The sequence below is a fragment of the Kryptolebias marmoratus genome, linkage group LG20 (genome assembly GCF_001649575.2).
Source record: "Kryptolebias marmoratus isolate JLee-2015 linkage group LG20, ASM164957v2, whole genome shotgun sequence".
In the NCBI taxonomy this organism is placed as follows: domain Eukaryota; kingdom Metazoa; phylum Chordata; class Actinopteri; order Cyprinodontiformes; family Rivulidae; genus Kryptolebias; species Kryptolebias marmoratus.
Window position 1 is genome coordinate 10,786,158 of NC_051449.1, and position 15,775 is coordinate 10,801,932.

At 38.7% G+C, this 15,775-nt stretch overlaps 1 protein-coding gene across 3 annotated transcripts in view; it reads left to right on the forward strand.

The window, feature by feature from the left end:
- Positions 1-4,358: 4,358 nt before the first annotated feature.
- The window catches only part of LOC108239651 (oxysterol-binding protein-related protein 1), a 22,748-nt gene continuing 11,331 nt past the window's right edge, over positions 4,359-15,775 (forward strand). Inside the window, exons 1-15 of one of the 3 annotated variants that reach the window (XM_017422500.3) lie at positions 4,359-4,564; positions 4,678-4,852; positions 4,931-5,016; positions 5,835-5,909; positions 6,026-6,137; positions 6,243-6,328; positions 6,729-6,873; positions 6,959-7,026; positions 7,614-7,658; positions 8,776-8,849; positions 8,961-9,024; positions 9,168-9,269; positions 9,373-9,492; positions 9,940-10,018; positions 10,738-10,844. In XM_017422500.3, coding sequence (XP_017277989.1) covers positions 4,729-4,852; positions 4,931-5,016; positions 5,835-5,909; positions 6,026-6,137; positions 6,243-6,328; positions 6,729-6,873; positions 6,959-7,026; positions 7,614-7,658; positions 8,776-8,849; positions 8,961-9,024; positions 9,168-9,269; positions 9,373-9,492; positions 9,940-10,018; positions 10,738-10,844 — 1,287 coding nt within the window. In that variant the 5' untranslated portion in view covers positions 4,359-4,564; positions 4,678-4,728. Of the gene's footprint in view, positions 4,565-4,677; positions 4,853-4,930; positions 5,017-5,834; positions 5,910-6,025; positions 6,138-6,242; positions 6,329-6,688; positions 6,874-6,958; positions 7,027-7,613; positions 7,659-8,775; positions 8,850-8,960; positions 9,025-9,167; positions 9,270-9,372; positions 9,493-9,939; positions 10,019-10,737; positions 10,845-11,460; positions 11,578-15,775 lie in introns of those variants that run through there. The other 2 variants (XM_037981964.1, XM_017422501.3) reach the window with 2 other exon arrangements.

The window sequence follows — 15,775 nt, forward strand, 5'->3', positions numbered from 1 at the left end:
CCTGACCAGCAGAGGCATGGAAAGTGTAGCTTATCTTTGTAATGGGTGACTATGTAACTCATCTTTGAAGTTCTCTCCCACGTTCACCTTCATTACTGGGTGCCCTCCCATCACCTCCCCTCACAAATATGCTCATGCCTCAGGGGACCTATAAATGCTAGAAGCAAGGCTTTTCAAAGCCACACAGACAGACTGACCTTCAGTATCTTAAAAAATGCTTTTCCACAAACCTTGAATATTTAGGATGAATGACATTTTAAACAAAAAGCAGGCCACGTTTACACATAGATGATTATAAAGTTGTCGTGTGAATGCCTGATTGTGACTTACAACCTTAATTTTGTCACCATCTTCCTGTCAGAAACTTAGAAAATGTTAACTCGTTGACTTAAACAGACCTCACCTGCTCCAGCATATGCTTCCATCTAGTGAGCAAAAGAAGAATTTGTTGTTCAGTAAATTGGTTCATTAATAAAACTCATTAAAGTGCATTTAACTGCTAATGTACTGTAGCACCACTACTGAGCTACTTTTACACATCTGGAACACTATATTTGAACAGAGATAGCTCACATGTGGTGCACATAACCCAAGTAATAAATTAGTTAATTAGAACCCTAGAATTTCTTGAAGGAATGTATATCTCCCACCCCTTTTCATGCCAGAGTATTATAGATCTTTTTCTGATGACAAATGCTGGAGTCAAACAATAACAATAATATGTGCAATCTCATGTAATACTGCAAGATTTACCCTTAGGGTATGTGTTGGAAGTGAGTCTCAGCTACTAAAACATTAAATTTTAGCTCAATCTCTGTAAAATAGACTTGAGTTCTGGTCATTTTTGTGTTGGCTAATGCTGGTTAGCTGTAGCAGACATCTTGCATTGCATACATACACATCTAATGACGGCGTTCTGATAGTTTTATTAAAATTTGTCCAGTGGTTCATAAGATATGTTGGTAACAGACAAACAGGGTTGATTCCCACAGTTATTGCTAAAGATTAAAGCAAAGATCTGTCACAAAGTTTCAATTGGAGTATGTGTTGTGAGTGCCTCTCAGCTACTTCCACTCCACATTTTAGCTCAGTATTTGTAAAACGATGCATTTCAGGCTTCGGTTATTGACATCAAATGTTAAAATGTTGTGTGAATGAATTAAAGTTCATTTGCATATTTATAGAAGCAATAAATGAGATAATTAGTTATAATCAAAACTGACGTGTGTCTTTGTTTGAATCATTTATGTTTCCTGAGCCTACAACACAGAGATGTCACTCTGAAAAAAAAACTAATTCAGTTCCTGATTGTTTTAATTAAATCTGGTTTGTGTAAAATTGGCCCTATTTTCTTTTTTGAGAATGAAATCAGTAAAGATCAGGTTTCACATTTCTCTCTTTTATTTGAATATTCATGCTCACATATGTGGGGGCAACTGGTAGAAGCATTGTTGGTGTGACTGAATATCTGATCACCTTAAATTTATGAGCTTTATATACCATCTACATATTGTTACATTTATGATGAGATAATATTAACCAAACATTAAGATTTCTTGTATCCATATTTGTTTTTCTCATCCTACTGGTCTGGTTGGTTCGTCCCTTTGTGGACTCTTCTGGAAACAGGCTTGTGAAGGCAACTGTTCAAACAAAAGAGCTGCTTACATGCACCAAGTTAAAAAAACAAGAATTTTTCTCGTCATGACCTCAGACTGAAATTTGGCCAACTATGGATTAGGCATGATGCAGATTACACAAGATAAAGGTGGACGGGCTGCTGCACAAATACCAGATACAAGTTGTTTTGTGGCTTTGATTAGTTTTTGCACACACTTGAATCAATTTCCATTTGTTTGCTTGTGTTGCTGGTCTTTAATATGAGAAATTTGTTAGGAAGGAAGATACACAATGAAGTATTCATGATAAGCTTTCTGCGGCTGTTTTCTGCCCCCACAGATCACAGCAGAACTTTCTGTCTCTTCCCGACACCTACCAAATAATAAAATCTGAAGCACAATGTAAGAAATATGAACATAAAATGCATATATCTAAAAAAAAAAGCAATAAAAAAAACAATGAATAGTAACATGTTGTGCATTCCAGAAGTGAGCGTGCTGTATTTTTATTACGGATTTCATGTATGGGAAATAAAAAACAGAACTATGTGGACAAAAATCCTACAGCGGAAATTTTGGAAAAATAACTTTGAGACTTTAAAAACAAACTGCATCCTATGTACAAATAAATTACATGCACAGCGTGTGAAATGTGGCCTTACTTTTTTATGTATATATTTTTTTCCTTTGTCTGACTGTAAAAACTCACACACTCTGAATAAAAAACAAATGTTTATGAGTCGCAAAGGTTGATACGAAAGGACCTTTACATATTACCCCAGTGTTTTGTTGCTATGAAGCCAATTTGCAGTTTATACACAAAGTAATAATGTGTTATGCTAATTATAATGTGAACAAAATAATTAGTGCCTTTAATATATTCGGCTTTCATTTAGATAACTACTAAACAGGCTTTTCAGAATGCTTTTTAATTAAAAACTTCACTATAAAAAAGGTTTTGCAAAGGTGCAGTTATCCCCTTTTATTTGAGATAAAGACAGTTCATCCTTTCAGACATGATAAATCCATACCAGGCATTTAGAGCTACAAGTCCAAATAATCTCTGAATACACACAGATGTCATAAAAGAAAAAAAAGAGGTGAAAATAACTCTGGATCTGTTCATCTACCATTCTGATTATAATTTCTTAGTCAGTAATTCAAGCAGCAGTAAGAGTGCACTGATTGCAAGACTCATCAGTGTTGACATAGCTGCAGTTCGGCTCTAAATAGTTTTTTTCTTTTTCTAAAAATAAAAGTAGGAAGAAGTCAACGAGGCACAGATGAGACGCAGGCTAGATGAAGTGGTGAAGGGGCTGTGGCAGGAAATATTCTGAGTGTGACAGTGATGCTGCCGCCAGAAGAGCTAAAGCTGGTCGCCCAAGTCGCTGCTCCTCAAATGCAAAGGATAAAGATCTTTTCCTTTAAACTGAGAAACTATGGCAGGTTTCGCAGCTGAGATTTTACATTACTGTCATTAAACAAATCATAAAGCAGGAAAAATGTAGGGTATGATCCCAGACCTCCTGTGAATGAGACTGAGTGATGAACAAACACGCACACACAAAATGACAGAAACGTTATAAAAGTTCAAATGTTCCAGTTATTCTGTTGTGCAGTTTATTTTTAGATGTGATAGGTTTTTAGAGCATTTAAATGTAATGTATGTGTGTGAAGTAAATGGGATGTCATTTTAGTTGCAAACAAGTAGAGAACCATTTGAGAGACAACACTTTGGAAAGCAAACGCAACACAACAGAACAAGTGAGCTAATTAAATGTTACCACTTCAAAAAGCTTAGTCAACATCCACCTAAAATCCATTTTCCCAATTTGTCTAAAAAAACACCCACCTAACAAATGAGAGGTCATTCAAGAAGTTTATTTCGCTCTGACACTGTTTCATAATGTGCAAATTACTTCATTAATCAAATCAAATGTGTATTAGATATTCTCTTAGGTACGGAGGTATGGACAAATTTAATCTAATAATAATTATTTGATAAATGTCACAGCAAATCCAGATGACATATAAAAGATGCATACAGCTTGTTGTTATCTAAGATATAAATCCTTATAGGCTATGTTTTCAAAATTGAATGATTAAATGGAAAAAGCCTACAGGTTATTCGTAAATAAACACTGTTTGTGGATAAATTTGACAATTGAAATGCCAAATGTGGGAAACTGACTGACTTAAGATGTCAGAAGAACTTTCAATTTCATGCTATCTGACGATGCAAATTACTTTTAAATTTTGCAACACCAGGCAGAACAATGACTACATAGAAATGTTGTAACAATCAAACTTTTCTTTCGGGGACATCATCAAAACAAAAATAAGCAAACTGGTTTAGCTTCCTACTGACAGTAAACCAAAACTATGAGGAAAGCCTTTGTTGCCCAGGAGATCTAGACAAAAGTGGGTCAAAAGCTCAAAGTTTAAGGTCTGCTTATGCTCTAGTGTTGCATTAAGGTGTTACTCGTACTGTTAAAGATAAGAATAAAACAGGCAAAAGTTTGCATTAACATAAAAAAAAAAAATACCGCAAGAATGTTTCAGCAAATGAACGTAGATGAATAAAAGTATGTTTGCATTTCTCTCCTGCTTGTTTACCTGCAGGTCAGGGTGGGACTGAGGGGGGCAGAGCCCTCACCCTGGGGCCCAGCTGCTGTAGCCACGCCCCTGCTCAGGACAGGTTTAGCAGCTGCGCCGGGTCACGTGACCGCCGGGCCGTCAGCTGATTGAAGCGGCATGGTTTGGGCTGTGAAGCCTAGAAGCGCGTGAATCACTCTGCCTGCCAAAAGTTGGATAAATTTAGGAGTTGAGAAGCGTCAGTGCGACTCTTGCCTTCTCGTTTTAGCCAGTGTTAGTTAGCACCTTATCTAAAGCTACTTTAAGTCGCCATTTTTTGTCTTTTAACAACAAAATACACTTAGGCTAAAGTAAGTATTCACTATAAAATGTCTCGCTGTCTACTAAAATATGGCTTCTTTTGACTCAGTCAGTAAATTTGACCGCTCTTAAACGAATAACACGCACTGTTTGTGTCTCACAGGGGCTAATTGGGGTTAATTATCTTGGACGTGGTCAGCTTTCAAGTCCAGTCATGGAAGAAGACACGGAGGAAGATCAGCTTCTCCTGTACGCCGAAGAAGGAAACTGTCCTCTTATCCAGAAGCTGCTTCAGTCGAGAATAGACCGTAGCAGCTCGCTGAACATCAACTGCAGGTGTAGGTGTGGGAGGAGGGTGGATGTGGAGGGGTGTTTCACAGCTGGCAGGGTGGTAATTTTCCTCTTTCTGACTGTAGCCAGGTCTAAAAGCGCCTCAGGATGGACGGCTCTCCATCTGGCCTGCAGCTCTGGTCACAGGGATGTTGTGGAGGAGTTACTGAAGGTGAGCGCCAAATATGATTAAAAAATGTTCCATTAAAGGCCAGGCGTTCCTTCAGGGGAATGCCTGTCGCCCGCTGCCTTTCGTGTCAGCGTTTTAGACCATCTTATGTTGGGAAATGAGCGTTGGAGATGTTTTGGTCCAACTTTTAAAACAACATGCACATTCTCGTGCGATGTTGCGATCAACGTATGTGTTTTGAATGACTCTCAGCTACTACCACATCAAATTTTAGCTCCATGTCTGTCAAACTGACTGACTTATAGCCATTTTTCTGCTGATTAGTGTCATTTTAGCTGTGGCAGCCGTCTTGAGTTGACTCAATCAGTTGTAGATGTTTATTACTTGCGGGGAATTTCATTAAAATCTGTCCAGTCATTCGGGAGATATTTTGCTAACAGACAGGTGGCTTTAAACGGTTAACGACACAGTTTTAAACAAAGGTCTTGCGCGATCTGTTCGAGCTCAAAATACGTGCTGGGGATCTGTCTCAGCTGCTGCCACACCAAATATTATGGTCAGTATCTGGAAATTTAACATTTTTGTGTTATTGTTAAGGTAAGCCGGCCGTGGCGGCCATCTTGAATCGAGTTGGCTCCAAAAGTCAATCAGTTGTAGATGTCCATCCGGTGATTACTTCCTGCAAGTTTTGTTCAAATTTATCCAAAGGTCTTTGAGGAATTTAGGTAACAAGCAGACAAAAACCGTATCGTCTGCCTTTGCCTTTCAGTGACGGGCGATTTAAAAAAATGTACTTGAGCTGTTTGTATTTGTATGTCCATAATCCTAAAAAATTTACTACTTCAGTGATGCGTTTGCAGGCGGGCGCAGATGTGAATTTGCAGGATGAGTTGGGTGACACCCCTCTCCACAAAGCAGCGTATACTGGAAGAAAGGTACGAATGCTGGAAGATTTACAACATAAAGCCACCTCCAATGTTCTTTTCACTCGACTTCCACTAGAGATATCAAATGATAAGTGATGGTCGCTCTGTTCTCTTGGTCTTCGAAGGAGATCGTTCTGTTGCTGCTTCGGTATGCCGCCCGTGCCAATATAATTAACGGGTCGGCGCAGATCCCAAAAGATGTCACAGAAGATGATGAAATCATTACCATGCTGGAAGGTATGAAATCATGAGTTTCCTTTTCTCTGTTTTTCCGAGGCTGTTGGGCTTCTCATTACAGGAGCTCAGCTGTCTTTGGTCTCAAGTACTGTTTGGTTTGTGCAGCTGCGGAGAGGAGGGAGACGAGACGACAGGAGGAGAAGCTCCTGGAAGCGGCGAGAGAGGGGGATCTCTCCACTCTGTCTAAATTGGTTAGCGTCTGACCTTTCTGAGAACTTTGGGGGAATATATTACACTTTTCGAGGGTCTGTCTGCCTCCTGTAATAGGTCAGGCTAAAGTGGCTTTCACAGATGCCAGTTGTCTCTGAGATTTTGTCTTTGAGAAACACAAACATTCCCGCAGATTTATGGTGCTCTCTTAATTCAGAGGTTTGGGTTCCAAAAACAAGACTGTTCACGCCAGTCATTCAATTTTATACTTTATTTTTTTATTTTTTAGACATTTTAACAGTTTTTTTTTAATGTGTGGATAATGATGTTAGTTGGGACAACTTCTCTAAGCTTAAATAAATTCCTGTTTCCGATGAAAACATGAAATGCTTAAACGTCAGAAATTGTTTTCCCGTGGATCGCCTGACCTCCGTTCTTCAGCTAAGTGGGAAAGAGGCTCCAGATATCCACTGCGGTGACTCCTTGGGGAATACGCCTTTACACTGTGCGGCCTACAGAGGGCAGAAGCAGTGCGTTCTAAAGCTGCTCAAGTCTGGAGCCAGCCCAAATATGAAGAACATCCATGGTTTGTCATTAATCATGTTCTTTATAGTTAGTCAGGAGAAGGTTTTCCGTCCTAATATAGTAAATGTTATTTATTGGTGCTGCAGGTCAGACAGCACTAGATCTCGTTCGTACTGATGACCTGAAACGGATTGTAGCAGCTTATCAAGTGAAGGTGAGACCAAACGATGTGAAATATCCATTTTTCTTAGATTTTCCGGGGTTGTTTGTACATTATATAAAATGCTCCACATTTTCATGCTGGCAGGTGTTCTTTAGTAGCTTGTAACTTTAAATGTGATGCTTTTAATTTTTGTTTAATTCAAAACTCTCAACAAAAATAACCTAATTTCTTTGATTACCTTTGATTAAATGATAAACTAAGTCAATCAATCAATGAAAAAGGCTTTTCCCTTTTTTTTTTTTTCTTTCATTTTGTGCATTCTTGTCTTAATATTTCTTCACCTTCTTGGCAGAAATGCAAAGCCGTCTAATTCTCTGCACTTCTTCTTTTCTTCCGTTTTTGTGTGCACACTCTTGAGCTCTGACTGTGCAGAAAACTCTTACAAGTCAGCAGTCTTTGCTCTGGGCCGGATGTCCAATAAGCACAGCTTCAGGAAAGAATTTTGCATAGTCACGGCGCAAATGAAAAGAAAAAAAAAAAAGCCACAGTCTGAGCTGAGGAGAAAATTAAAAATTTGTCATGCATGGTCAGTTTAATGTTAACTAGGCTGAGTCTTTTTTTTTTCTCTCTCTCTCTAGGATGTGACAGGTGGAGTGCAGAAGGTTGAGGGCCCTCTTTGGAAGGTACCCAGATGTTGGAGTGTTTTCTCATTTGCTTTTTTTTGTTCAGCCTATAATCCATACACTTTTGATGGTGCACACTGATCTGTTGGCAGGAAAGACTATCACAGTTCAGTAAATACGTCATTAAATAGCTGTGTTTCTTTAATCTGTTACACTTGGAAATTACTGCACAAAAAGTTCATTAAAAAATACATATTCTATTATTTTTCAGTGAAAAAAATTTATCCTGCTCAATAAGTTAATGATAGATTGTTTAATGCAGAGTCAGTAAATGCATTATGATGAGTTGGTGGGTCTTTGTTTTTTTTTTTTTTAGTTTTACTCATTTTCTGCTAGGTCTGAAATATTTGTTTTACAGCTCATCAGAGAGCCCATGCAGACCTTTGATAAAGAGAGCTGATGTGTTTCTAAAGAATCCGCTTTAGACCAATCGTCTTGGCTGCATCAGCGTTGGACTCATCTACTGACTCTGATGGCCAAGGCTGATAGATAACGTATATAAATTTACTACATCATGAGACCGTGAGATAATCAAAGAGTGAAACAGTCTACAAAAGAAACTAACAGTTTAATTAGTCACTCATTTAATATGTTGTCGTCTTAATAAATTATGTGCCAGACACATTTCAGTACTTTATTTTGAAGACTATACTTCTGGGCATTTATACTGATTGTCTGCAAAAAGCTATGATAAAATTGGGTGCTCAGTATTGTGGCTGCTCCTCATTTTGTCAAAATATTCCCTAATCATCAGGAAATGGACACTGGACTTCTTAGTTGTCAGGCAGGTAGATCATTAAAGTAAATGCTTTAGGTGCTGTGGGTAAGATGGGAATAGACCTGCATGGGTTGGACTCGTTTTGGTGTGTACTTCTTCTCCTGATCCCATCTTCTGAACAGTGTTAGCTCTGTGATATGGCTCGCTGTCCTGCTTGGTGAGACAGCTGTCAGTTTGGATCAAAGCAGCATCTGGAGCCAAGATTTTCATGTGCAACATTGCAAAGTAGAGTGCACTGTTTGTCTTTATATGTCCATGGGGTTTTATATTTTTCTTTCTTTTATAAATCTGTTGAAATGATGTGTCTAAATGACCAATTTGTTTTTGTATCTTTGCCAGAGCTCGCACTTTCTTGGCTGGCGATCTCACTGGGTGGTCATAGAGAACGGAACTATCTCCTGGTACCCCAAAGAGTGAGAGAACGTTACATGCACACGACCATAGATAAACACAGGCGATATAGTTCTGTCTAACTGGCCATTGTCTGATGTTGGATTCTTATTTTTGTACTGTATATATTTTAGAGCTGATGCACAAGCTGGAGTTAAAAAACAGGGATCCAAGTCTCTTACACAAGCCTATTGCATGGTAAGTAGTTAGTGTCAAATATTATGATTGCACAGGAATGCCCAGTCAACACACGTTTCAGCTGTGATTGGATTCAGCCTGGGATATAATAGTGTATGATACTTGCTGCATAAAACGTATCCCTTTCCTGTTTGTCATTCCAGGTGAAACCATGGGATCATTGCTTCTTCATGCTCCGGTGCTTCGATGACACTGTGCATCATTTTAAGGTCCCATCAAAAATGGACTCATTGGCAACAAGAAAAGTGAGATAAAAATCTCCACCACTGCTGCCGTTCTACCTGGGTCTGCAAACGTTGCTGCCTTAATAGACTGCTATGTAAATTCTCCTGGTATTTGTTTGTCTAGAGATGGTTGGAGGCTTTGGAGAAGCATGCGTGTTACAGCACTCGTTACTGCACCCAAGACCCGATTATTTACGACCCAGATGGTGACGTTGAAATGGAAAACTTGGCACAAGCTTTTCAGGTAGCTTTTCTTTTAAATAAAAGCTTATTACTCAAGCAGCACTCCACTCCTGCTTCAGTAATGCATGACTTAATTGTTTTTAACCGATTATACATTTCAAGAGTTTCTACTTTTAGTGCTCCTGGTGCACATAGATCAGGGACATAAATCACACACATAGGTCATTTGGAGGAGTAAACAATGGATTCTTGCATTCCCTCCATAGCTTCTTGTAGATTCAAGGAGCTTCTCTTTCCATGTTGTCTTTGTGGTCCTATTTAATGATTGCAAGTAACAGTTTGTCTCCGTGTTTCCCAGTTAAGGATTATTCAGTGAAAATTGTTTGTTTTTAATACAGAACATTAAGTCATATGAGACTGTTTTATCTCCATCCCCCCAGCTCTGAAAAGTTTGTCCTTTCATTAGGCTGCATAGCTCAAGTGCCCCTCTTGTCCTCTGCTCCTGCAGGCAGCCAAGGCCTACCAGCAGAAATTGGAGAGTGAAGTCTCAATATTTGAGTCCATGGTGAAGAACGAGGAGCATTTTGGTTGGTAGCAAGCAATCCTTGTAGTTCATTTTATTGCCATGGTTTTTTGGTTTTTTTTTGTAAAACTAGTTCTGAAGTATTGAGACAAGTTACACAACATGACATTAAATGAAGTTATCAGATGTTTTGTTCCAAGGTAGTGTGTAAGTGAAGCAGGTTGGTGTCATGTGCCTGGGTGCTGCAACCTAAAGTCTGACATTAGATGTGAAAGGCCTTCACTCTACCAGAGTTACACAAATAAGAAAAAACAACTGCTACTACTAAGCCTTTAAAATATTTATTATGACTGTCAAAATAAACAAAGCAGTCAATTCATTAGCAAACATGTTATAAGTAAAATGTTTGATTTAGATCAATTTAAGTTAATTATTTCTTGAAGTAAATTACTTTTTCTCCACTTAAAATTGAATATGCAGCATAATGAAAAAATGTAAATTTAGTTTTACACTATCAGAAAATTATGAACATATACTAAATGATCTATCAGTTATAGGGTAATCATGGAAATTGCCTTAAAAAAAATCCCAGTTTTATTTGAATTTTTATTTGCAGTATATGCTGTCAGTTCACAAGATGGCATATCGATGCACATCAGAGAGAACCCCAGTTTTCTCTGAGCTGTCGCCTTGCAACAGTGGGGAGAGTTGCATCACTATTTCAGAAAACTGTAAACATTTAAAGCTAATGGGCATCTATGTGTTATTTTTTCTTTTTCAAAGCATTAGCGGCACCTCTTCTGCTGAAAGCAAAAGAGACGAGTGAGCTTTCAAGTAAAACCTGTGAAGCTCTACAGTTGTGCCTTGAACTGCTGTCAAAACAAGAGGAGGTAAGGGGAAATATCTCATCATATATGCTGTTAATTTCTTTGGATCACAAAGTCCACTGACTCCTCACATAATTTAATGAGGTCAGGGTATTCTGACATGGTTTGTAGATCTGTTTGTTTAGAGCAAGCTTTGTTGGAGTTGCTGCTGCTCACTGAACATGTATGGACCTTTTCATTGATTCTCCTAACCACACCCATGTTGTGCTCCTATTGGCTGGTTTTATTACACAGAATGATTACAAAATCCTCAAGCCCCTTCCCCCTTTTACTCTCTTGCGCCAATCAGATTTGAAATTGTTCCGTGCACGCTTACGTGTCGCTGTCCACCTGTCTCAGTGGCTGTGCTCTGCCCTTGGGAGTATTGGAATGGTGTGATAATCACTGGCATGTCTGTAGGAAGGACGTAGGAGAGATCTGCTTTTATGCTTAGGTCTGCATTCAGCTTGCAGATCAGTGCAGACGCAGACAACACACACGCTCGCGTACTCACGCACACACACACACACAGTAAAACCCTCGGAACTGGATCCTCGCGCTCCTGCTTTGGGGGGGGGGTAGGCTGTGTGTGTGTGCATTGAGTGAGGCAACTCAAGCGCTCGTATATTCACTGACTTAGAGATGCACGTTTCTCCCCCCACCTTTTGAAAATACATGTTCGCGTCTGCATGCCGAAGCATCCTCACACAGGGAAAAGAAGAGGCAGAAACAGTGCTTTCATTCAGCTTCTGAACAGGTAAAAGATTTACCGGATCGCGTGTAAAAAAAAAAAAAAAAAAAAAAAAAAAAAAAAAATCCTCTGTGTTGCTCTCAGTCATCAGCTGACGAACTGTTTGCTGTGGGCTCGTCCCAGCTGACTCGGTGCGAAGCGTTTGAAGTTGAACGTCGATTTATTCTGGCATTTTGTACCTTGTTGTTTACTCCAGCTTTGTTTTGAAGCATGTGCACCGCCGGCGGCTTTTCATCAGTGTGTAAAGGTCATTTCTTTGGTTTTAATCTTCTGATTTTAACGCGATAAATTGGGCGTGTTTGAAGTGCTGCTGCGTGCTCCACTGCTTATTTCATCTTCTTAATGAGATCATCTTATTAAGTAATGAATTCAGTCCAAGGAAGAGAGCAGACAGACGGGGATTAATATTGCACAGAAGACTTAGACATAATATTTATCGATTGGCTTTTAAAGTAAAGATTCATGGTTAACGATTTGAGCATAATGGCTGTTCTTTCTAGTGCCTATATTTTTATTTTTTATCTTTTGAATTCAGCATCGTCTTGCTGAGTGTATCCTGACGTACTTGAAAGTGTTCTGATGTAAAATCCTCATATTGAGATGGAAATTCTTATGGAAGGCACAACCAAAAGACTGAAGACGTCTGCAGACAAGGTCCGAGTTAATTTCACAAACCTCAGTGTAACAAGAAAGAAATGTCTTAACAAGCATGCAGCATCTATTGCTCCACACCCTAACAGGATTATATTTCCTACACTGCTGAGATTGCTGGTATTAAGCAGTATTAAGTCTAATCCCATCTTTTCATTGCCACACCATAAATGCAATGGTTGGTGACACTTACACATTTGTTTTGGGTGCACATAGCATGCAGCAGACCACATGTGCCGTTGTGCTTGGACTCTGACGTGCAGGAGGATGGTATAACAGTGAAACACAATGCACAGTTCAAAGGCTTTTACAGCAATTACAGTTTTGCCCCTCAGCATTGTAGACGTGACCTACATCAGCAGCTGTTGCAGAGTGCTACTTTATACAAATGCACGCAGGACGACCAGTTGGGGAAATAAATTGTTTCAAGCGAAGACATTCCTGCTGCTGGTTCAATTTTTCGCGTCAGTTTCATTGAAAACTGAGCTGCAGATAGACAAGCTCAGGCAGACGGGTCTCCCAGATTTATTGACCCAACATTTCATCGAGTTTGTCAGGCAATATGCTTCCACACCTGTCAGGAAAACAAATGGAGGCTCAGAGCTTGAGATCACTTAGTGGTTGAAGATAAGCGGATCTGTTGGTGTTTGTTCCTGTGAAGGTTATGTGCCATCTTTGTAGCAGTAGTTTTATTTATTTATTTTTTTTAAGTCTGCGTTATGTAAAATAATTGCTGCCCTCTTAAAGCTCCTCATTTAGTTTTTAAACTCAATCACTGTCATATGTTTATTAACCCACTAACTTTCTCTCATTTTGAGTGAGATGCGTTTAAAGAGGGTTTCTCTGGGTTCTTGTTTCTCTTTAGAAGACAAAAAGTGTTTTTTACCTAATCTTTTATTCAGGGACCTAAATGATTAAGGAGCTACAGGGGGTATTTTTTGCAAATGAGAACTTATTTCCTGTTTCAGAGATACATTCTTCACTCTGCTTTCTTGGCTTTCTGACATCAGCAGTTTGTACAGTTACTATATCATAACGCCTTTTTAAAAACAATATTTTTCCCTTGGAGATTTCCTTTCCTTTCAGCAGAGAGCAAATTAAAACCTCTACCCTTTAGGGTGTTGGCCAAGAAGAAGCATCCCTCCCAGGCTCCGGCTACATCATAGAGCCTCAGCAAGTCTTAAAATAGCACAGTTTGTGCCGAGGCGAGAGGATGTAGAAGAAAAGAGCTGGCTGGGATTGTTGCACAACAGTGGATGGGCTCTTGTGCCAAGTGCCTGGGCTGAGGAACGTTAACATAGGCTAACACAGGGAGATGATTTATCACATCCCACATTCAAAGAAGAAAAAAAAAAAAAGCCATGAACTCTTTTTTTTGTTTGTTTTGTTCATTGATAGATATTTAATTTGTTAAACTGCTCTAATTAGATACTCTAAATTGATTTCCATTTCAATACTGCTGCAAGTGTTTTAATGCAAATCTTCCAACCACCACGAATTTCATTAAACAAAAGCTGGGGAGTTCATCTCTTCGGAGCACGGCTGACTGTCGTATGCGGCAGCACCAGTCCCACAGTCGGAAGGCAAACCACAAACATTTTTAAAACAAAACTGACCGAGCGGTAAGAACCTGAACGTCCATTCTGAAGCTGCATCTCTGTCGTACGGGAAAAAGAAACCGTGTGTGTGGTGTGAGCAACATAGGTGAGAAGAGTAAGTGTTAAACTTGTGCTGCAGCGTTGCCCCCACACAGCTGTTAACACTTGTCAATGAGGTTTTGTACACCCTTTTCAAAATAAAATAATAAAAAAAGGAAATGGCAAAGCACAGAATCATCATACATGTAGTTTGTTTTTTTACCACAATTTAAAACGCCTAATCCTGTATTAAAAGTAGATAAATATGGATTATTTGAGTAAATGCAGCATATTCTATAGGCTATAGTTAATATAAATCTAGCTTGACTGATCACCACTTCAAATGAAGCTGATAGCCTTATTTTTTGCAATAAATCATCAATCAGCTCTCTTCAGTAGAACAAGACAGTCTTACAGGGTCCTCGTGGTAGATCAGCTAGATGAACTGAGAAAAAGCTGAAGAGGCCTTTTGCTACTGTCTAGATAGAATATCTTCATGATTATGTTTATAATGGCTTTAGGTTTATAAGAGAAAGGGAAATGATGAGCCACACATGCAGTAGCCGTTCATTCCATTGTCATTTTCTTATTATTTTTCAGAGTGGCATATTAATCTTTGACTTTTCTACTTTTCTACTTTTCTTTGTACAAATTTAATGGGAGCATTTCCCTGCAGTTTGAGGCCAAATCTATATTTGGAATTACAGCAATCTAATAAAACTGCTTGCAAGCTCCGTGCATGTCCCTGATAGGATTCTGGGCCACAGATGTTCTGAAGTGATTTATAGGTTTTTTTGGAAGTTTAAAAGACTTCTTTATCTTCTTTATTATTTGGTTCAATCCATAGATTCTAAACAGGATTCTGGTTAGTCAATCAAATGATAATGATTACCATTCGGTTAGTCAATCAAATGATAATGATTACCATTCTAACACTTAGCACGTCCTCATTTTGCTACAAAATTAGCCTTGTTGTGTTGAAGCATGGACTCTAGTAGACCTTCTGTGTTTATATTGCAGCAAAAACCTCCGTTTTAAGTAATAAGTTGGGACTTCCACAGATCAGACTCATTTGTTCAGTACACCCCACAGGTGCTTGATTAGATTGGGACAAAGAGAATTGGAGGTCAGGTCAAAACTTCAGCTACTGCTGTGTTCCTAAGATCATTATTGAAACTTTTGTGTGGAAAAACACATTATGTCGAAAGAATCTGCTGCTTCTGTTTCCTCATTTCTTATGCCTTGCTTCAAATACATCAGCTTTATAAACGGACTGTTCTAAAGTATTTATCTAAAATTATTTTATTAATTAATTTAGGGATATAAAATACTACAGTATTAATAGTAGTATAATTTTGACAGCATCCTTGTCTTTAGTGTAGTTGTTCCCTCATAATGTATTTGACTTAGAGGACTGTCCTGACCTTAAGACATTTAAAATCAAAGAAAAAAAGACTCCCTTTAGATCAAATTGAGTCCAGAGTATGAATAATATGAGCTTATCTGTACACTTTGTTTATAGAATATTTTCAGTCTTGAACACGGTGGCAGACACAGTGACAGGTGTTTTTTTTTTTGTTTTTTTTTGAATTGTGCACAAAATTTATGAAACCTACTGCGGGTTGTATGAGAGGCTGAGCTTTTCAATTTCAATCGAACACTCGGGCTTCGGTTTGCGGTCTCTGATTTACACCATGATTTACAAGCTCCTGTTGCGCTGACTCGTCTCTCTTCCTCAAGGTTACCTTTCAGCTGCCGAGACCGTGCTCCAGTTTTTGTGATCACAGCACTTTGTTTGCTTTCAGAGATATATTTTTTGCCTAAAGATGTATGTAAGTTGAGTTTATTTAAGCAATTTAGTTTTCTTAAGAAAATGCAAATATTTTCTAGTAATGATATACGATCCCCCCCCCCCC